General features: G+C 41.2%; 1 protein-coding gene across 5 annotated transcripts in view; it reads left to right on the top strand.

Annotated features, from left to right (window-relative positions):
* asb3 (ankyrin repeat and SOCS box containing 3) overlaps positions 1-19707 on the top strand; it is a 72027-nt gene that overhangs the window by 41487 nt on the left and 10833 nt on the right. For all 5 annotated transcript variants that reach the window (XM_072265194.1, XM_072265195.1, XM_072265193.1 and 2 more), the window contains exons 8-9: positions 799-1047; positions 14497-14630. In XM_072265194.1, coding sequence (XP_072121295.1) covers positions 799-1047; positions 14497-14630 — 383 coding nt within the window. The remainder of the gene's footprint in view (positions 1-798; positions 1048-14496; positions 14631-19707) is intronic.

Here is a 19707-nt window from a genome sequence, read left to right as displayed (position 1 = left end):
TTTTGCAAAGGTTATTTGCAAGTTGTGTTTTGTAAAAAATAATTGCTCTGTATTGTCTCCTGATTTCTAAAAGGTATTGTTTTAGAAATTGGACTGCATATCAAAAATAAAAGCCAATTATTTCCAGAAAGGTGTGGAAAAGAACAGGATATGATTCAAACTTTCCTCTGGCTTTAAATTTAATCACTTTCTTAAGTCTTTGGATGTGTCCTAATGTTTGAATGATGCCGAAATATAATGAAATACGTTTTTTTTTAAAACTATTAGCGAGGATTGTTGATGTCAGTTTATCATTACTTACGATGACATTGTTGATATAGTTTTACATCTGGATTGGGCTGTCAGTGATAAGTTTGAAAGATAGTTTGGACTAAATTGCAGTTTTAGCCCGAGGATTTCGAAAGTGAGCCATATACAAATCAAAATTACTATTTTTTTCACTTGTTTATGTCTTAAGTAATTAACAATTTTCAGAAAGCCCTGCTGTGGTAAATCAGTAGCAAGTAGGTTCAACTTGCCTTTTGTAGGCCACTACTGGTCAGTAAATTTTACATTTTGTATGAGGGTTATTATAATTTTTCTGCTATAGATCTGAAAGTAAATCATTATGCTTGACTGACAGAAATCCTAAGATTGCAACTAACAAAAATAAGTCTATTTTATTGTTTGTTTTTCTCTCTGTATGAGCATTGGTTATTCAGTTTATTAAAATAGTTTGCGATAAATTTGAGGATTTGTGGTTTTTTGACTTAAAAAAACTGATTCAGGACTAATGTATTTTAAAAATTATTTCCCCAGATTTTCTACAATTCCCATTCTCCTCAAAGCTGGAGCTGTTATAACAGGTCTTCACTATTCCTATTGTCTGCAATATCACTACTTCCACTTACTGCAGTTTCTTCTGGAACAAGGCTACTCATTACCATCAGGCAGTCATTTAGCTGGCATTATAAAATATGGATTATTATCAGAACAACAGTTTAAGCACTGGTTACCTCACCTTTTATTAGCTGGATTGAATCCTGTGGATTTGCTTAGTGAAGCTTGGTAAGTAACAATTTCAGAGAAGCTTCAAATTGTTTTTTTTAAAATAATGTCTAAGTGTCTTGCGTATACAGTCGTTAAAAGAGAAATACATAAAATATGTATATTTGATTGAAATACTGTATTATTATTGGGCTCTTTTTATATTGGTAATCTTTAACTACTGAGCTTGCATGCAATGTTTCATTTAGCAATTGATAGTACAACTGACACGTTTTGAAATGAAGTGCTTGAAATGTAACGTACAATTGACTTATAAATGAGACTTTGCATTTGGAATTAATCTTTAATGGGATTTCAATCTAACAGTAAGTAAAAGTTTAATGTTCCAAAACAGTAGCCTACTAATACATATCTTAATACTGTAGTTTATTCTACCTAAAAAATTCTAGTACTAAAAGCAGTATTCACAATCTTGAACTTTACACTTGTTCTGTTGGCATGGGTATCTTGACAATCTGTGCATTGTGATGCCTGTAAAATGGTTAAGAGTGAGAACATTCATAGCAGTATTTTAAGAAAATGAAAATTAATGAAGAATCAACAGGAGTCTTCCATTTTGTTTTACTGACAACTGCCAAGAAATACAGAAAAAAAGAGAAAATCTTGGGAACAAAATTCTTCAATTCCAGAGCAAGTCATGGACTTTAGCAGTGTAGGATCTAAGATGAATTTGGCTAGACTATGCTGTAACATTAAGTGAGCAGGTTTAAAAATCATTCAAAATTCACATTAGTGTTGATGCATTTTGGACACTTTCTGGAAGGTAGGACAGGGAAGTGGTGATGAAAAAAAATTAAATGTTGTCCGCAAGGTAAGACATTTGGTTGTACTTCTTGTCACATCAAATATCAGATAACATTAAATGGTACCATTAATAGCAGCAGATGGTAACAATCTTATGCCACTTTTGACACAACCTGGATGTTGGTACCTGCAGATTCCTTCAATCAGGAAGAATAATGCAAAGTGACTCGTTTTACTCTACCTCGCTCTTTGTATCAGGTTCTAAATGGGATGGGCAGAGTGTATCACTAAACTTCATTCCACTGGTGATCAGGAGCATTTGTGGACTTTGAAATCTGCCAAGTCCATATTTTCAAACTGTAGGCATGAATGTTCAGACCTGTACATGATCTCTTTTAAAGTAAAAAATATATGTATTATGTAGACATGCATTAAAATGTGTATTAACCTCTGCTTTTAACTATTTATCATCTCCTCCTTCTCCAACCCCCCCCCCCCCCCCACCTCTCCCACCAAACTGGTATTTTGGAGAGGTCAAGTTTAGATCTTCGAACTGGTGACTTGCAGGTTGTGGGTTCTAACAATTTCTTCCCCCTTTCATTCTTCAGGTTTGCCAGATTTGCAATGTATGATTACTAGCCGTAGAAAGCTTGCTTTCTACCTTTATTATTTTCTCAACTAAGAATTTTCCATTTTGGCAAATTAATTGAAAACCAGTTGGGGTTGTATTTTTCATGACCATTATCATTAAAAATATGCATAAAGTAATCATCATTTGTCACAGTTATCGGAAGTATTGTTCAGACATAAAATATTGCTGACTTTGTCATGTACAGGTTTCCCCCGCCATCCGAAGGTAGAGCGTTCCTATGAAACGGTTTGTAAGCCGGAATGTCGTAAAGCGAAGAAGCAATTACCATTTATTTATATGGGAAAAATTTGTGAACGTTTGCAGACCCAAAAATAACCTACCAAATCATGCCAAATAACACATAAAACCTAGAATAACAGTAACATATAGTAAAAGCAGGAATGATATGATAAATACTCAGCCTATATAAAGTAGAAATACTTTTCCACAATCATTGCCTGCACTGTTCTCTGTAGCGAAAATCTCACGCAAGTGCTCTCGGCAAAACCACGGCACAAGTGCCATCGGCAGAAAATCTCACACAAGCGCTCTCGGCAAAAATACTCTCTCCAGTAACCTTTAAGGTAGGAAGCTGCCAAATCATACCAAATAACACATAAAAATACACAGCCGATATAAAGTAGAAATAATGTATGTACGGTGTAGTATCACTTACGGGAAGATAGTGAGCACACTGATGATGGTGTGTTAGGCTGAGTTGTTGGAGGTTGGGGTGGTGCAGTGGCCTCCACCCTCCGGGCCGCCGACCGATACCGATCTGCGAAGAATGCAGGAATACAGCGGTAGCCGGGACGTACCCAGCACATCTTTAAGAAAAAAGCCGAAATAAACGTGCTAATTAATTAGGTGCCGCCCGGCACGTAATTGTCGGCCCAGATCAGAGGTGATTGCCGATTGCATCGCCTCTGATCTGGGCCAACAATTACGTGCCGGGCGGCACCTAATTAATTAATTAGCATGTTTATTTCGGCTTTTTTCTTAAAGATGTGCTGTGTGCCTCCTGGCTACTGCTGTATTCTCCGCGAATCGGTACCTGTCCGCGACCCGGGTGTTGGGGTGGTGGGACACTGGGGTGTCATCTCATCGTCTGTTTCCATTAAGCAGGCAGTTCATCTTCTTCTATGACTGCCTGCCTCGATGTCGAAGGTCGAGGTTCGTCGTCTGCTGTGGCTGATGTGGAAGGACTGAAAAACGACAGTATGCTTGACTGCTGAGCCTCGCGCATTTTTCTATCATGCAGTTCTTTGTAAGCACTCAAACCATCTTGCAAATATGTCCTAAACCAACGTACCCTTTCAAAATTAAAGTCGTACTTTATCGTTGCAGCGAAAATCTCACGCAGTTGCTTCACGTTCAGTTCCTGGACAACTTCACTTTCTGTCCGTTCGCTACTGCATTCAGTTTCGATTGTTATCCTTTCCTCTTGCAATTGCATCAGCTCTTCATTTATCAGTTCTTGGTCATGGGATGCCAAAACCTCTTCAACATCATCTTCATCAACTTCCACAAGCCAAACTCATTTTGTCCTTACTTCGTTCACCACGATCAAAACGCTTAATTATGTCTAGTTTTACGCTAAGTGTAACACCCTTACGAGCTCTTTCAGGCTTTTCTGATACCTTAGAATTCACCTTGCTAATGGATGCTCACAGGCACGTGTTTAAGCAATGCTGGCGAGAATGCTGTTCCCGGGAAGAGCAGCTGCTCGGGGTGTGCGCTGCTTTTTTTTGCGCGCTGCCTTTTTTCGTAACAGTGAAAACACCTTCTGTTAGCGAAAACAGGTAACTAATGTAGGTCCTTCGTAACAGTGAGGTTTCGTAAAGCGAACGTTCGAAAAGCGGGGGACACCTGTACAACACAAAAGCTCCTTTACAATGAAGACTTCTGGGCAAGAGTAGACTCCTTTAGAGAGCAGACAGCAGTTCTTTTTTGTTAAATTCTTAAGCATTTAAACAATGTGATCTGCTGTTTGGTACTGAACCACATTGTTTAAATGCCTAGGGGCTTAACAAAATTTTTGAGTTAAATTTGTACCTGTGCTCACCAAAATGAATTGTAAATGATGGCATTAAAATGGCAAATGTAGAGACTTATTAATTTAAGGAAACCAAAATTTAATTAATTACTTTATAAAGTAAAATAATGTATTTATTTTAAGATGCTCAAAGGATTCTAAAAATGGATTGAAGTTGTTAATCAAAGATTGCTTAGACAACTGTAACCTCGCAATCCAGATTCCCTGTCTTGCTTCCCCTACTTTAATTCATTAAGATGAATGGAGATAGTTCTCAGCCTTCCAAGTGGAATTAGAATAATCTCAAATATTCTGGAGCAATCTCCTGGAAGGTAGACACATGGTATTTTAGGGCAATGCATTAATAAACAAGTGATAAAATTGATTGTTCTCAATTTCATGGTCCCACTATACACCTCATCAGTCCATATTCACTCACCACAAATATCAGTTTGTAATTATGTGTAGTGATAGGCCCATCATAACATACACCTACTATGTTCTACATATTACCAGAATGTTTACACCTGCTTCACCTGAGTCTGAGGTCTTCTTAATTCACCAGATTGATCGTACAGCATCCTCGAGCAAAGTTAGGGGTATGGAGGTCTGTACCTAATCAATACTTTGTGGTGCTCGGTTGTGATGGTCCTGGCAAGTTCCTGCTCACCCAGCATAGAATATATAACAGTGAAGTGTCGCCCCTATTACCTGCCTGGGGAATTTGCTTCAACTATCCCGTCTATATCTCATCCCAGGCCAATCTGCACTAGTGCAACTATACTCCTTGTTCAACAGCCTTGAAACAGGATACCCTGAGGCCCTATTCATCATTTCTGGTGACTTCAACTGGACCAACTTCAAGAGTATGTTACCAACATACTACCATCATGTGTCCTGAACCACCAGGAGCCTGGACACTCTTGACCATTGCTACACAACTATCAAAGATGCCTGCTGACTCAACCACAGCCCCACTGCCCACACTTTGTCAAATCAGACCACCAAGTTGTGCTCCTCCCTGACCACAAACAGAAGCTGAAACATGAGGATCCTTTACAGAAACTTCTTCCATGGTGGCAGGTTATTGGGCTACAAAACAAAATCAGGCAGCATTGCCGACAGCAGCACATCCCTTCCTGGTGAGCTTAGCACATGTGGACGAATTGAACAGAAGGTGATTGGAATGTCACCACCTACCCCGACAGCCTTCAATGCATCTGAACCTACAGTCACCATTGCAGATACAAGATCAATTTTCCGAGAGTGAACTCATGAAAAGCATCTGTGATAGTATTTTCGGCTGTGTCCGTAAATCCTGTGCAGATTAGTTGCTGGGGGTACTTACAGATTTTTTTTTAACCTATCCCTGCTTTAATCTGAGTTTTCATCTGGTTTAAGAAGACCACTATCATCCTGTAACCTTAGAAAATCAACACAGTATGTCTTAATGACTACTGCCTGGCCGCTCTGACATCCCCCGCCCCCCCCCCCCCCCCCATGAAGTGTTCAAAGAGACTAGTCATGGCACACATTAACTCCAGTCTCCCTGACAACCTAGACACACTAGAATTTGTCTACTGCCAATAAAGATCTATGTCAGACACCATCTCCTTGGCCTGACATTAATCTCTAGAGCATCTGAACAGAACAGATACAATGTTAAACTGTTGTTTTTTTGACTACACTCTGCCTTCAATACTGTAATTCCAAACAAACTCATCTCCAAACACTTAGACCTGGGACTCAACACTGCCCTTTGCAACTAGACCCTTGACTTCCTGAAAAACACACTGCAATCAGTAAGATGGTCAACAACACCTCTACCACAATTATTCTCAACACTGGTGCCCCACAAAGCTGCATCCTCAGCTTCCCACGCTATTCCCTATACTTCTACAACTGTGTGGCCAGAATCTGCTCTAACTCCATCTACAAGGTTGTAGATAATACCACTGTAGTGGGCTGTATATCACATCACAATAAGTCAGAGTACAGGAAGGAGATAGAGAGCTTAGAAGCATGTTGTCATGACAACAATGTTTCTTTCAATGCCAACAAAACTAAAGAGCTGGTCATTGACTTCCGGAAGAGCGTGGTGCACTTGCTCCTGTTTACATTAATGATACTAAAGTCAAGGGACTTGAGAGCTTCAAGTTCCTAGCAGTGAACATCGCTAATAGTATGCCCTGGTCCAACCATATTGATGCCATAGTCAAGAAAGCACATTGGTGCTTTTGTTTCCTCAAGAAACTAAAGAAATTCGGTATGTCCCTTTGACCCTTAGCAATTTTTATTGATGCACCATAGAAGGCACCCCTATCCAGTTATACATCCCAGCTTGCTAAGACAGCTGCTCTGCCCGTGACATCTGGAAACTGCAGACAGTGGTGGATGCGGCTGAGTACATCACGGAAGCCAGCCACCCTTCCATTGACTCTGTGTGTTTCTTGTCTCAGTTAAGAAGTCAACATAATCAAAGGCCCCACCAATAATGGACATTCTTTCTTCTACCCCTTCTACTGGGCAGCAGATATAAACGCCTGAAAGCTCGTACCACAAGTCTCAAGATCAGCTTCAATTCTGCTTTTCTAAGACCATTGAACAGCTCTCTAGTATGATAAGATGGACTCTTGACCTCACAGTCTACCTCACCATGAGCTTGTAGGTTTTTGTCTACCTGCACTGTACCTTCTCAGTAATTGTAACACTTAATTCTGTATACTCTTGTTGTTTTATCTGGTACTATATCAATGCAGTTAGAATGAATTGATCTGCATGAATGAACAGTATGCAAGACAGGTTTTTCACTGCATCTCAATACATGTGATAATAATAAAGGAATTTAGTACAAATATCACATTAAGCTAAGGAGAACAATTTTGAAGGAGGCATAACATGCTGATTATTTCTTCAACAGTGATGATAAAATTCATTTGTAAAAGGATAATTATGCACAGTTTTATTGTTCCCTAATAATTATTGTTCCCTAACCTCGAGGACAGTGAGAAAATGGTCAGTGGAGGCTTATGAGGTGCTCCAGGGTTGTTTTGAGGTGACAGACTGGCAGGCACTCTGTGAGCCACATGGAGAGGATATTGATGGGCTCACAGAGTACATCACCAATTACATCAACTTCTGTGTGGACTGCAATGTTTCGACAAGAACTGTCCTTTGTTATTCAAATAACAAGCCATGGGTAACAAAGGACGTTAAGGACATCCTGAACACTAAAAAGAGGGTGTTTAGAGATGGAAATAGGGAGGAGCTGAGGGCAATACAGAGGGACCTGAAAGCTAGGATCAGGGAGGCTAAAGACAGGTACAGGAGGAAGCTTGAGTGGAAACTCCAGCAGGACTTGAGAGAGATCTGGAGGGGGATGAGGACCATCACTTGGTTCCGGCAAACTAGCAACAGAGGAGCTGAAGGCAGTGTGGACAGGGCCAATGAACTTAACCTGTTCTTTAACAGATTTGACATTGTGGCCCCTGCCCATCCCCCACATGAGCCATCTGTTGTTGGCCCCCAACCAACACATATTCCACTCTCCCCTCCTACCCCTCCTCACAGCCCCCCACCCTGCTCTCATGACCATACCCCTTCCCCACACGAAACCACCATGGTGAGCTTCACAGCTGAACAGGTGAGAAGACAACTGAAACGTCTCAACCCAAGCAAGGCTGCAGGACCGGATGGTGTCAGTACCAGGGTGCTCAAAACCTGTGCCCCTCAGCTATGTGGAGTACTTCGCCATGTATTCGACCTGAGCCTGAGGCTCCAGAGGGTTCCTGTGCTGTAGAAGATGACCTACCTCGTCCCTGTGCCGAAGACGCAGCGTCCCAGCAGCCTTAATGACTACAGACCGGTGGCATTGACCTCCCACATTATGAAGACCCTGGAGAGACTTGTTCTGAAGCTGCTCCGGCCTATGGTCAGGCCACACTTAGATCCCCTCCAGTTCGCCTACCAGCTCCGATTAGGAGTTGAGGATGCCATCGTCTTCCTGCTGAGCTGTGTCTGCGCCCACCTGGACAAGCCAGTGAGCACTGTGAGGGTCATGTTTTTTGACTTCTCAAGTGCGTTCAACACCATCCGCCCTGCTCTGCTGGGGGAGAAGCTGACAGCGATGCAGGTGGATGCTTCCCGGGTATCATGGATTCTTGATTACCTGACTGGCAGACCACAGTACGTGTGCTTGCAACACTGTGTGTCCGACAGAGTGATCAGCAGCACTGGGGCTCCACAGGGGACTGTCTTGTCTCCCTTTCTCTTCACCATTTACACCTCAGACTTCAACTACTGCACAGAGTCTTGTCATCTTCAGAAGTTTTCTGATGACTCTGCCATAGTTGGATGCATCAGCAAGGGAGATGAGGCTGAGTACAGGGCTATGGTAGGAAACTTTGTCACATGGTGTGAGCAGAATTATCTGCAGCTTAATGTGAAAAAGACTAAGGAGCTGGTGGTAGACGTGAGGAGAGCTAAGGTACTGGTGACCCCTGTTTCCATCCAAGGGGTCAGTGTGGACATGGTAGAGGATTGCAGATACCTGGGGATATGAATTAACAATAAACTGGACTGGTCAAAGAACACTGAGGCTGTCTACAAGAAGGGTCAGGGCCGTCTCTATTTCCTGAGGAGACTGAGGTCTTTTAACATCTGCCGGATGATGCTGAGGATGTTCTACGAGTCTGTGGTGGCCAGTGCTATCGTGTTTGCTGTTGTGTGCTGGGGCAGCAGGCTGAGGGTAGCAGACACCAACAGAATCAACAAACTCATTCGTAAGGCCAGTGATGTTGTGGGGATGGAACTGGACTCTCTCATGGTGGTGTCTGAAAAGAGGATGCTGTCTAAGTTGCATGCCATCTTGGACAATGTCTCCCATCCACTACATAATGTACTGGTTGGGCACAGGAGTACATTCAGCCAGAGACTCATACAACCAAGATGCAACACAGAGCGTTGTAGGAAGTCATTCCTGCCTGTGGCCATCAAACTTTACAACTCCTCCCTTGGAGGGTCAGACACCCAGAGCCAATAGGCTGGTCCTGGACTTATTTCATAATTTACTGGCAGAATTTACATATTACTATTTAACTATTTATGGTCTATTACTATTTATTATTTATGGTGCAACTATAACAAAAACCAGTTTCCCCTGGGATCAATAAAGTATGACTATGACTATAAACCATAGTGGGTCTATAGTAATTCCATACACCAGCACTCTTTGGCCTTTTATACCTTGGTTATTTAAATACTTATCTAGATACTTAATAAATTTGTGAGATTATCTGCTTCTACCAACCGCTAAGGTAGTGCATTCCAAATTTTGACTGCACTCTGAATGAAAGAAAAATCTTCCTCCAATATGGTTCAAGTATCTTGTATTTTGCTTTAAAATAGACTCTCATTTTAAGCACCTTCTATGGCAAGAAACTTTATTCCATCCATCTTGTCTATGCCCTTCTTAAGTTTGTGTACCTCTATCAGGTTCCATCTCAGTGTTGTCTTCCACTTCAAGGGAAACGAACCTAGCTTATCCATTTCCATTCTCTTCGTAACTGAAATACTGTATCCCAGGTAACATCCTGGCAGTCTCATCTGCAACAGTTCATTTTGGGCCAAGGCCTTTCATCAGGACTGGGAGGTATTTTTATAATTAAAAAAATCTTCAAGTTCATTGCTTAAATGTTGTCAGGGGTAAATTTACCTGTCTGCAATAGTAAGGAAGGTTTATGTTCGGTCAGTTAATGTACTGTTACCTAATCCATCGCTTCCCACCTCATTGTTTGTGCTTAATGGTGGGGAAAGCCCTCCCTACCATTGAGCACAGCTGTAGGAAAGTTGCATCCATCATCAAGGACCTCTACCATCCAGGTCATGCTCTCTTCTCACTCTGCCACCAGGAAGAAGGTACAGGAGCCTCAAGACCCGAACCACCAAGTTGAGGAAGAGTTATTACCTTTCAACCACGAAGTTCCTGAACCAGAGGGGATAACTTCACTTGCCCCATCTCTGAACTGTCCCACATCATACAGACTCACTTTCAAGGATTCTTCATTGCATGTTCTCAATATTTGTTGTTTATTTATTTATTATTATTTTCCCCCCTTTTTTGTACTTGCACAATTTGTTGTTTTTTTTTGCATAATGATTGTTGTCTTGTTGGGTATGGTCTTTCATTGATTCTATTGTGTTTCATGTAGTTACTGTGATTGCTTGCAAGAAAATGAATCTCAGGGATGTATACGGTGACTTACTGTATATGTACTCTGACAATAAAGAAATTTTGAACTACAAACTAATTTCCTTTGAATTCTTTTCAAGCTTTGGTTTGACTTAGGAAGTCCGGAATTGTCAACAGTTTATTCCTCTTGTGACGAAAGAGGGTTACAAAGAGTACACATAGATTAAGATGTTAGCTGTCCTGTGCTGGCACCAGTGGGATCAGCAGTTGGTCTGCCACCTGTCTTCAGGAGAAAGAGAGATAAGGAAGACAATGGAGCAGCATTTGGAAATGTTAACGAAGGGACGGGAGAGCTTAATGGAAGGAGGCACAGTCTGAGAGCTGTCAAGATTGGCTCCTCTTTGAACAACTGTTTGAAGTGATGGACAGGCGATACCCCAACAAGGGGATAAAAAGGGACAGGTTCGCTAAGGCAACACACACACGACACCACGAGGTAACGAGACCCTGGAAGCGGTGCGCCTCCCACAAGTCGGTGGGTGTTTTGGAGGGCTGGTCGCGGGACCAAGCCATAGACGCACAGGGTGGAAAGGTACGATCGGTGGGAACCTGGTGTGTGTCCGCCCTTGCCTGGATGCCAGGTTCACTGCAGAGGAACGATCGTATCTGAAATGGAGGGGTCACAGTTGGTGACCTCAGAAGACATTACAAAGGGCTCACCCGAAAGCTGACTGTGAGGAATATCGAAGGTCTGTTTGGAATCCGATTTGAATATTCATTTGCTTTCACTGTCTCTCTCCTCTCCCCCCCCCCCCCCCCCCGTCCACCGCCACGGCAGTGATTACTGTGAACTGAACTGAACTCCATTGAACTGAACTTTGTGTCACTTTGAAACTGGTCATTTACCCCTAGACGACGATAGAGCTTGATTGATCCTGTTATCCTAATTCTGTGTACATGTGTGTTTATCATTGCTGAACTGTTGCATTTATTATCCTTTTGGTTAGAGTACTGTGTTGCTTATTTCTTTAATAAAACTTTCTTAGTTCCAGTAATCCAGACTCCAACTGAGTGATCCATTTCTGCTGGTTTGGCAACCCAGTTACAGGGTACGTAACACTCTCCGTAGATGCTGCTCCACTTGCTCAGTTCCTCCAGTACTTTGTGTGGCTTACCAGCATTTGCAGAATTTCTTGTGTTTATGTTTCTGAAGTATTCATCTGAAAAATATTCTAACTCTTAAACATTTTAGATGTTAAAATATCCTGATGCTATCATATAGACATAAAACATATAAATAATCTTAATTTGTAGCTTTTTAATTATTTTATCAAAAATTAATTGGTTCTTTGCTGTGTTTTTCTGCATTCAAATGAATGGCAATTCCCTTCGTACACCAAATCTAAGTTGAATTGCTGTAACCTTTTGTCCTGCTGTTGAACTCACAGCTGCTGAACAAAACCGAACAACTGTGAACAGTAGAACTACGCAGAACTTCCCTGGATTTATAAGGCATTTCTCAGGGCTAAGTTGAATGTTGACCAGTCTTGAGAATATTTTCTAAAAACCTGCATAAATATATAAAATACTTGCTAAAGATGGGAATTGTACCGATGGAGGTTGTAGGAAAGATGGTGGGAATGGTGTAAAAGCTGGAGTTCAGAATTAAGCCAATTGTGTTTTTGTGACTGACAACCAAAACTTCACTAATTTGCCTTCAAAGCTGCAGTCATTCTTTGTTTTATTGTACATCTTTGAGCTATATTTATTTCAAAAATAAGTGATGTTTTTGCTTAGTTTACAGCTGCATTAGATAGCACTCACTGATCTTTTCTCTACTGGTATATTTCATTAAAGTCCAATACATATGGCTGGCTGTAAACAGTGGAAACTGCTTCTCTACTTGCTGTGATTCTTAAGCTAATCATACTTAGACCTAAAATGTAGATATTTTACCAAGAATAATAATGATTAACGATGATTATATTCTTGAATTGAAGTTACATTTTCATGTTTTGTTCACTATTAGGTTTTGATATCAAGACATATTCTGTTACAAATCTGATGTTTATAGAATTCAGTTTAAGCCAGTATTATTCATGTTGAAAGAAAGTGGCACATTAATAGCAAATTAATGCTGGCAATGTATTTGGTTGACTATTTCTGGGTTCATGGTTTTCAGGTATTTTTATTATCGGCGGAAATTTACCAATCTGAAAGAGTAAAGCAAGTTTACTGTTGTGTGAATTAATGTACTATTACCTAATCCATCATGGGGAACTCATTTCCTCTGAATTTTTTTTCAAGCATTGCTATGGCTGATTGATTATTTTGCTCAGCTCAAGAGGCCAGCAGTGTTTTGCTGATATAACTGGAACATTTTTTTTGCTTAGTTTAAGTCTGCCCTTTTTTCAAAATGCACTGGATTTTGCCAAAAATTTAAGCTTTTTAAAAGAATGAATAAGCTCTTCTCGGGCTTCCAACTGGGTCCAGGGATCAATTATAACTGACATTTCGATGACAAACTCTGCCATCTTCATCAGGGATGACACCCTTTTCTTTTTAAAACAATATTAATATCTTGTGATTTTAACTTTTTGCATTTTTCTTTACGATAACTGAACAATCTGTATGCTAGGCTGCATTTTATTTTCTGAACTGGAGATCCTGCCACGTACCTTTAAATGCCACTGTCATTTTGACAAATATTGATGGTCGAGTAGGTTTTTGAATGAGATCCCTGGCTATATATAAGGCTTCATTTCTGAACCAAGTGCATCTCACCTGTTACTATGTTTTACATCAGTGATTAATATCACTATTGCCTCTTGTCAGACAATAATAAGGTGTTAATGAAAAATCATACATGATTCTCCTCACACATTGAGACCAGCTTCAAGGACTCAAAGCTACTTTTTACTGAAAATGTAGACAAGGTTTCACTCTCCCAGAAATTATAACCCTGCCTTGAAGCCTTTGTTCAACATTTAGTGCCTTCAATGATCTGAATGCTAGAAGAAGCAGTGACATGGAAATTCACTGGCGCACTTAGAACCATGCACTTAAGTGGTGTGCAGTTATTCCTTGTTGCATGCTGTTCTAGTGATTGTATTGGTTGTAGCCCTGTGCTTAAGTTGGCAATTAGCAATGCTGTCAGTCACGTTATCCTGATGATTGGGAGAAAGCTGTGGTAGTTGTATCCCCAGACTCCGGTACAAACTTGTGTTAGTCCTTTGCCTCTATCCAGTGTCAAACCGAGACCTATGTGCTGCCAGGCACGAGGTACCAGTTAGGGCCCCAGCAATTAGCTCCAAGCACTGACATGGCCCAGAGGAGATCTCTTGCTAAATTAAATACAACTTCAGTGAGCCTTTTTAAAGGCCTGTTGCAAACAGGACTGGCTTTAAGGTTCTTTGAATTATCAACACTGCCCTGTCCACATTCTATCCCTTGTTAACAGAATATTTACTTTGCAGCCTCATGTGATTTGGAATCCCAGTGAAAACATTCTGCTGAAGAGCAACAGTGCTATGTCAAGCAAAAGCCTGCAGATGATGAAGTCTAAGATTAAAACAGAAAATATTGAGAGATATTCAGTGGAGAGAAACATTGTGTTAATGCTTAAGACAGTAAGCTTTCATTAAAATTGGAAATATGAGAAACCAAGGAGATGTTTGTGATGGAATGAAGACCATTTCTTTTCGTGAAACTTCATTTTGAGACTCATCATTTTTCATTTCTCTAGAACTATGGAAGTGCTGGTTGCTTGCATGTTCTGAGTACATTTCTAGCATTTGCTTTTTAAAATTTTGTATATTTAGCTGCATTTTTATTTTTGTTAATCTGCAGGCTAAATACAGCCGGTGACAGCATGCTTAATTTTACACTTGAGTTTACAAACTGGAAAAGGCTTCCTCTGGTTGTGGCCCAAATACTTTACTGTCGCATCACAACCTCTAGTTGGATGGGGCAGACATATTTTGGTATGTAATTGTTTTAAATACAAATGACAATGATAATTTTATTTGGATTTATTGTAATATATATTAAGAAATTTACTTTGGTTGTGGAAAATATTACACTCTAAAATTCTCTTGATCTATTTCATGGAAAATGCTTACATTTAGTAAATAGGAATGAGCAGATATGTAAATAGCAAAAGAAATATATTCCAATTTGGAATGTGGCTTGTTGGTCCTGCCCAAGCAAATGGAGTTCAGTCTGAAAGTGGGCAAGGTAATGAATTTGAGGAAGGCAAATCAAGTACAAAAATATGTTATGAATGGGAACTGAAATACCTTTGAGTGCATGTCTGCAGATCACAGGAACAGACAAGGTTTTAAAAATTTATATGGGAGCTCATGTTTAATGAGCAAGGCAAGAGTATGGAGGTGCATAACTACCATGTTATAGATTTCTTTAACGTAACATTTTATTTTTAGGCATGTGTAATTAGGCATAAATATAAGGCTGGCGTTATATACAGCAGTTCGCAATTTTTTAACATAAAGAAATGAAAAATCTGTGATACAAAAATACAATGATAAAAAATTAAGTACATTTCAACACTCTTGGCGAAGTTACTGTTACGTTGGTTGGATTCTACTTTGTCACCATCAAATTATCTGCTTCATATAAAAAAAAGGCATGCACTTATATTAGCAGCCTTCCCAACAATCTTTTGGAATGCTTCACACCCATGAAGTTTCACTACAAGGACGTGTGCAAAATGAAAAGATGTGGGTTTGGGGGTAGGGTGCTGACATGAATAGTAAACTGGATAGCAGACAGAAAATAAAGTATTTTCCCAAGTAGCAGGCAGTGAATAGTTGAGTATGGCGGGAAGCAATGCTAACTCACCAATTATTCATAACAAATTTTAATCATTTAGATGAGGGAGTTAAATGAATATATCCCAATTTCCACATGGCTCAAAGTTGGCCAGGAGTATGAGCTCTGAGGAGAATGCAGAGAGGCCCCAGTGTTATTTGGACAGATTGAGAAAGTGGGAAAATACATGGCAGATACAATTTAATGTGGACAAATGTGAAGTACCATAGTTTGCTGATACTAGCAGGAAGGCAGGTTATTATCCAAGCAACAAGCACTTGGCATAAGGAGAGGTACAAAGAGATCCAGGTGCAGCAGACGATTAAGATGATCTACTGTAGAAGGACCATGGAGTGCAGGGAACATTTACTAGGCTGGTTCCTTATATGGTAACATTGATGTATAAAGAGATTGGGAGATCTGGGCAAGGGATAGTGTTCTAAGGATTAGGCTAAGATAGTAGGACTTGCTGTGGAGAAATTTCTGCTACCAATTTCTTCTCTTCCACCTGTGGAATTCTCAATCCAAGTCAAAGTTGAGTTTATTGGCACAAGTACACACAAGCAAATTTGCAATAAGCTCCTGAACTACAGATCTGTTTGTTTAGAAATGTTGAAAAAATAAATACTGGCTGGGTTGCTAAGAATCATTCCCTTGCTCTTCTTTGAATACAGGCTATGGGATACCTAAGCAGAGTGTGCCTTGATTTAGTATCCTATTGGAAGGATAGCTTTCCCAGCAATGCAGCATTTTCCCAGTACTGTATTGCTTCATCATGTTTAGTCTATAGTTTGAATGCATGATTTCTCAAGAGCCAGGTACTGCCTCTTGAGTCAACTGCTTTGTTCATTAATGCAAATTATGAATTATTATTTTGACTTTTGTTTCAATTTGGTTTTCATTCTGTATAAGTAGTTGCATTATCAGGTGTCATGTACTCCGTGATGGGTTAAAGAACCAGCAGAAATGGAAAACACCTTGGAGTCCAGTATTGCTATTAACTAATGGTATTTATTAGTAACTACACAATACAGTAATATAAAAACAGATGTTTAAAACAGGTTAGCAATTATTATATAGAAGTAACACTCACAACACGCTGGAGGAACTCAGCAGGTCGGGCAGCATCGGTGGAAACGATGAGTCGATGTTTTGGGCCGGAACCCTTCGTCAGGACTGAAAAGGGAAGGGGCAGAGGCCCTATAAAGAAGGTGGGGGGAGGGTGGGAAGGAGAAGGCTGGTAGGTTCCAGGTGAAAAACCAGTAAGAGGAAAGATAAAGGGGTGGGGGAGGGGTGGCAGGGAGGTGATAGGCAGGAAAGGTGAAGAAGGAATAGGAGAAAACACAATGGGTAGTAGAAGGAGGCAGAACCATGAGGGAGGTGATAGGCAGCTGGGAGAGGGGGCAGAGTGACATAGGGACATAGGGATAGAGGAAGGGAGAGGGAGGGAATTACTGGAAGTTGGAGAATTCTATGTTCATACCAAGGGGCTGGAGACCACCTAGACGGTATATGAGGTGTTGCTTCTCCAGCCTGAGTTTAGCCTTATCATGGCAGTAGAGGAGGCCATGTACGGACATATCTGAATGGGGTTGGGAAGCAGAGTTGAAGTGGGTGGCTACTGGGAGATCTTGTCTGTTGAGGCGGATGGAGCGGAGGTGCTCGACGAAGCGGTCCCCCAATCTGAGTCGGGTTTCACCGATGTAGAGGAGGCAGCACCGGGAGCACCGGATGCAATAGATGACCCCAACAGACTCACAAGTGAAGTGTTGCCTCACCTGGAAGGACTGTTTGGGGCCCTGAATGGTGGCAAGCGAGAAGGTGTAGGGACAGGTGTAGCACTTGCGCTTACAGGGATAAGTGCCGGGTGGGAGATCTGTGGGGAGGGACGTGTGTTACAGGGAGACACCTGTCCCTACACCTCCTCTCTTGCCACAAACAGTCCTTCCAAGTGAGGCAACACTTCACTTGTGAGTCTGTTAGGGTCATCTATTGCATCCGGTGCTCCTGGTGCGGCCTCCCCTACATCGGTGAAACCCGACGCAGATTGGGGGACTGCTTCGTCCACCACAACAGACAAGATCTCCCAGTAGCCACCCACTTCAACTCTGCTTCCACTCCCATTCAGATATGTCCATACATGGCCTCCTCTACCGCCATGATGAGGCTAAACTCAGGTTGGAGGAGCAACACCTCATATACTGCATGGGTAGTCTCCAGCCCCTTGGTATGAACATAGAATTCTCCAACTTCCGGTAATTCCCTCCCCCTCCCTTCATCTATCCCTATGTCACTCTGCCCCCTCCCCTAGCTGCCTATCACCTCCCTCATGGTTCCGCCTCCTTCTACTACCCATTGTGTTTTCTCCTATTCCTTCTTCACCTTTCCTGCCTATCACCTCCCTGCTTCTCCTCCCCCACCCCTTTATCTGTCTCCTTACTGGTTTTTCACCTGGAACTGACCAGCCTTCTCCTTCCCACCCTCCCCCCACCTTCTTTATAAGGCCTCTGCGCCGTCCCTCTACAGTCCTGATGAAGGGTTCCGGTCCGAAACGTTGACTCATCGCTTCCACGGATGCTGCCCGACCTGCTGAGTTCCTCCAGCGTGTTGTGAGTGTTGCTTTGACCCCAGCATCTGTAGATTATTTTGTGTTTATTATATAGAAGTAAGTGTGGAAATATCTGAAAACCAAGCTTCTTCAAGTCTAGGGGTAAATAGATACAGTCTTACGATGATGAGTAAAGTTCAGTTCAGTTCGTGGTATTGAGTTGAGTAGTGATGGGGAGAGAGAGAGAGAGAGGGAGAGATTTGAGTCCTCAGGTGAGCTGATGCCATCGATCTTCCCGTTGTCCTCCGAAATCCTTTAGAAGTCACCGACTGTGACCACAACAAAGGGGTCTGTTCTTCTGTGGTGGAACCATCAACCCAGGCGAGGGTTGGACACACAAACAACTCCCCACCGGTTACGCCCTGTTCACACTGCGAGAGCCACTGATCGATCCGCCTGATCGATCCTCCAGAACCCACTTTTTCTGTGGGGACAACAAAGCTCATTCAGTGACCAAAACCATGTGTCTGTCTGTTTAACATCTGACCTTCTATTTATCTCACCGTGCTGAAAACTAGCTGTCACTCAAACTGCTCCTCCCTTCTCTGTCTGTAAGGATTTCCAAGCAGGCAGCATCCTTGTAGAAATGTAAACATGCTGCAGAAAGCCCATAACATCATCCAAAGCTGTCTTCGTCTCTCTCTCTCTCCTAAAAACAAAATGCTGGTGTTAAATAACTCTCTCTTTTTAATAAGGTGTTTGTGTAGGGCACCTTTCTCTCTCTCTTTTCAAAAGCACAGTTCATAGGGGTAATTCAGGACCCAGTCACACAGGTAATAAAATTAGTTAAATAGATCCTATGTGGATTGAGGACATGGATCACTTATTCTTATTTGGGTGCTTTAGCTGCTATAAATGCACAGTGTATATTGTTGCAATTGCAAAAGTAATGAATGAAGGTTTTTAGCAATAAATGTTGCAGCAACAAAGGAGTGACAATTGTGCTAAATAACAGACATTAGATTTCCAAAATTATGAAACTATTTAACTGCGTTAACTGAATATACACTATAGTGCCAATTGTATTTTGCTGACAAAATAATGCCATTTTTATCAGAATCAGATTGAATATCACAGGGATATGTTGTGAAATTTGTTAACCTTATAGCAGCTGTACAGTGAAATGTATGATGAATAAACATGTATTTATAAAATAAGTAGAGCAAAAAAAATGTAGTGAGGTACTGTTCATGGGTTCAAGTCCATTGGGAAATCGGATGGCAGAGGGGAAGAAAACATTTATTTTTATTTATGATATCAGCTTTAGCATTCTCCATTTTAAGACTATTTTACAGTGGATACTTTTTGTTGGTGCTGACTTCTAACCTGTCTGCTCTGAAACAATTACAACTGGTGCATAGGATTGGGAGGCCGGCTACTTGTTAAGTCTGATAGTCAAACAGCTACCTCTTGAGCATTTTAATTTGAGCATTTTTCTATATTAAAGGGTTATCTTGATGCTGATAATTAGTACATCAGGAAGGATTGGAAAAATGTATAGTCGTGATATAATCCAGGTGCAAATGGGAACAGTGATTATAGATGTGACAACCTGCTAATTTGAAATTACTTGCTGTAAGGCGAATACTGCAACTTTTCAGTGGATCTGCGATGAGTCATTT

This window comes from Mobula birostris, chromosome 8 (assembly GCF_030028105.1).
Source record: "Mobula birostris isolate sMobBir1 chromosome 8, sMobBir1.hap1, whole genome shotgun sequence".
In the NCBI taxonomy this organism is placed as follows: Eukaryota; Metazoa; Chordata; class Chondrichthyes; order Myliobatiformes; family Myliobatidae; genus Mobula; species Mobula birostris.
The sequence above is the reverse complement of the archived record's forward strand: the minus strand, read 5'-3'. Positions and strand labels throughout refer to the sequence as shown.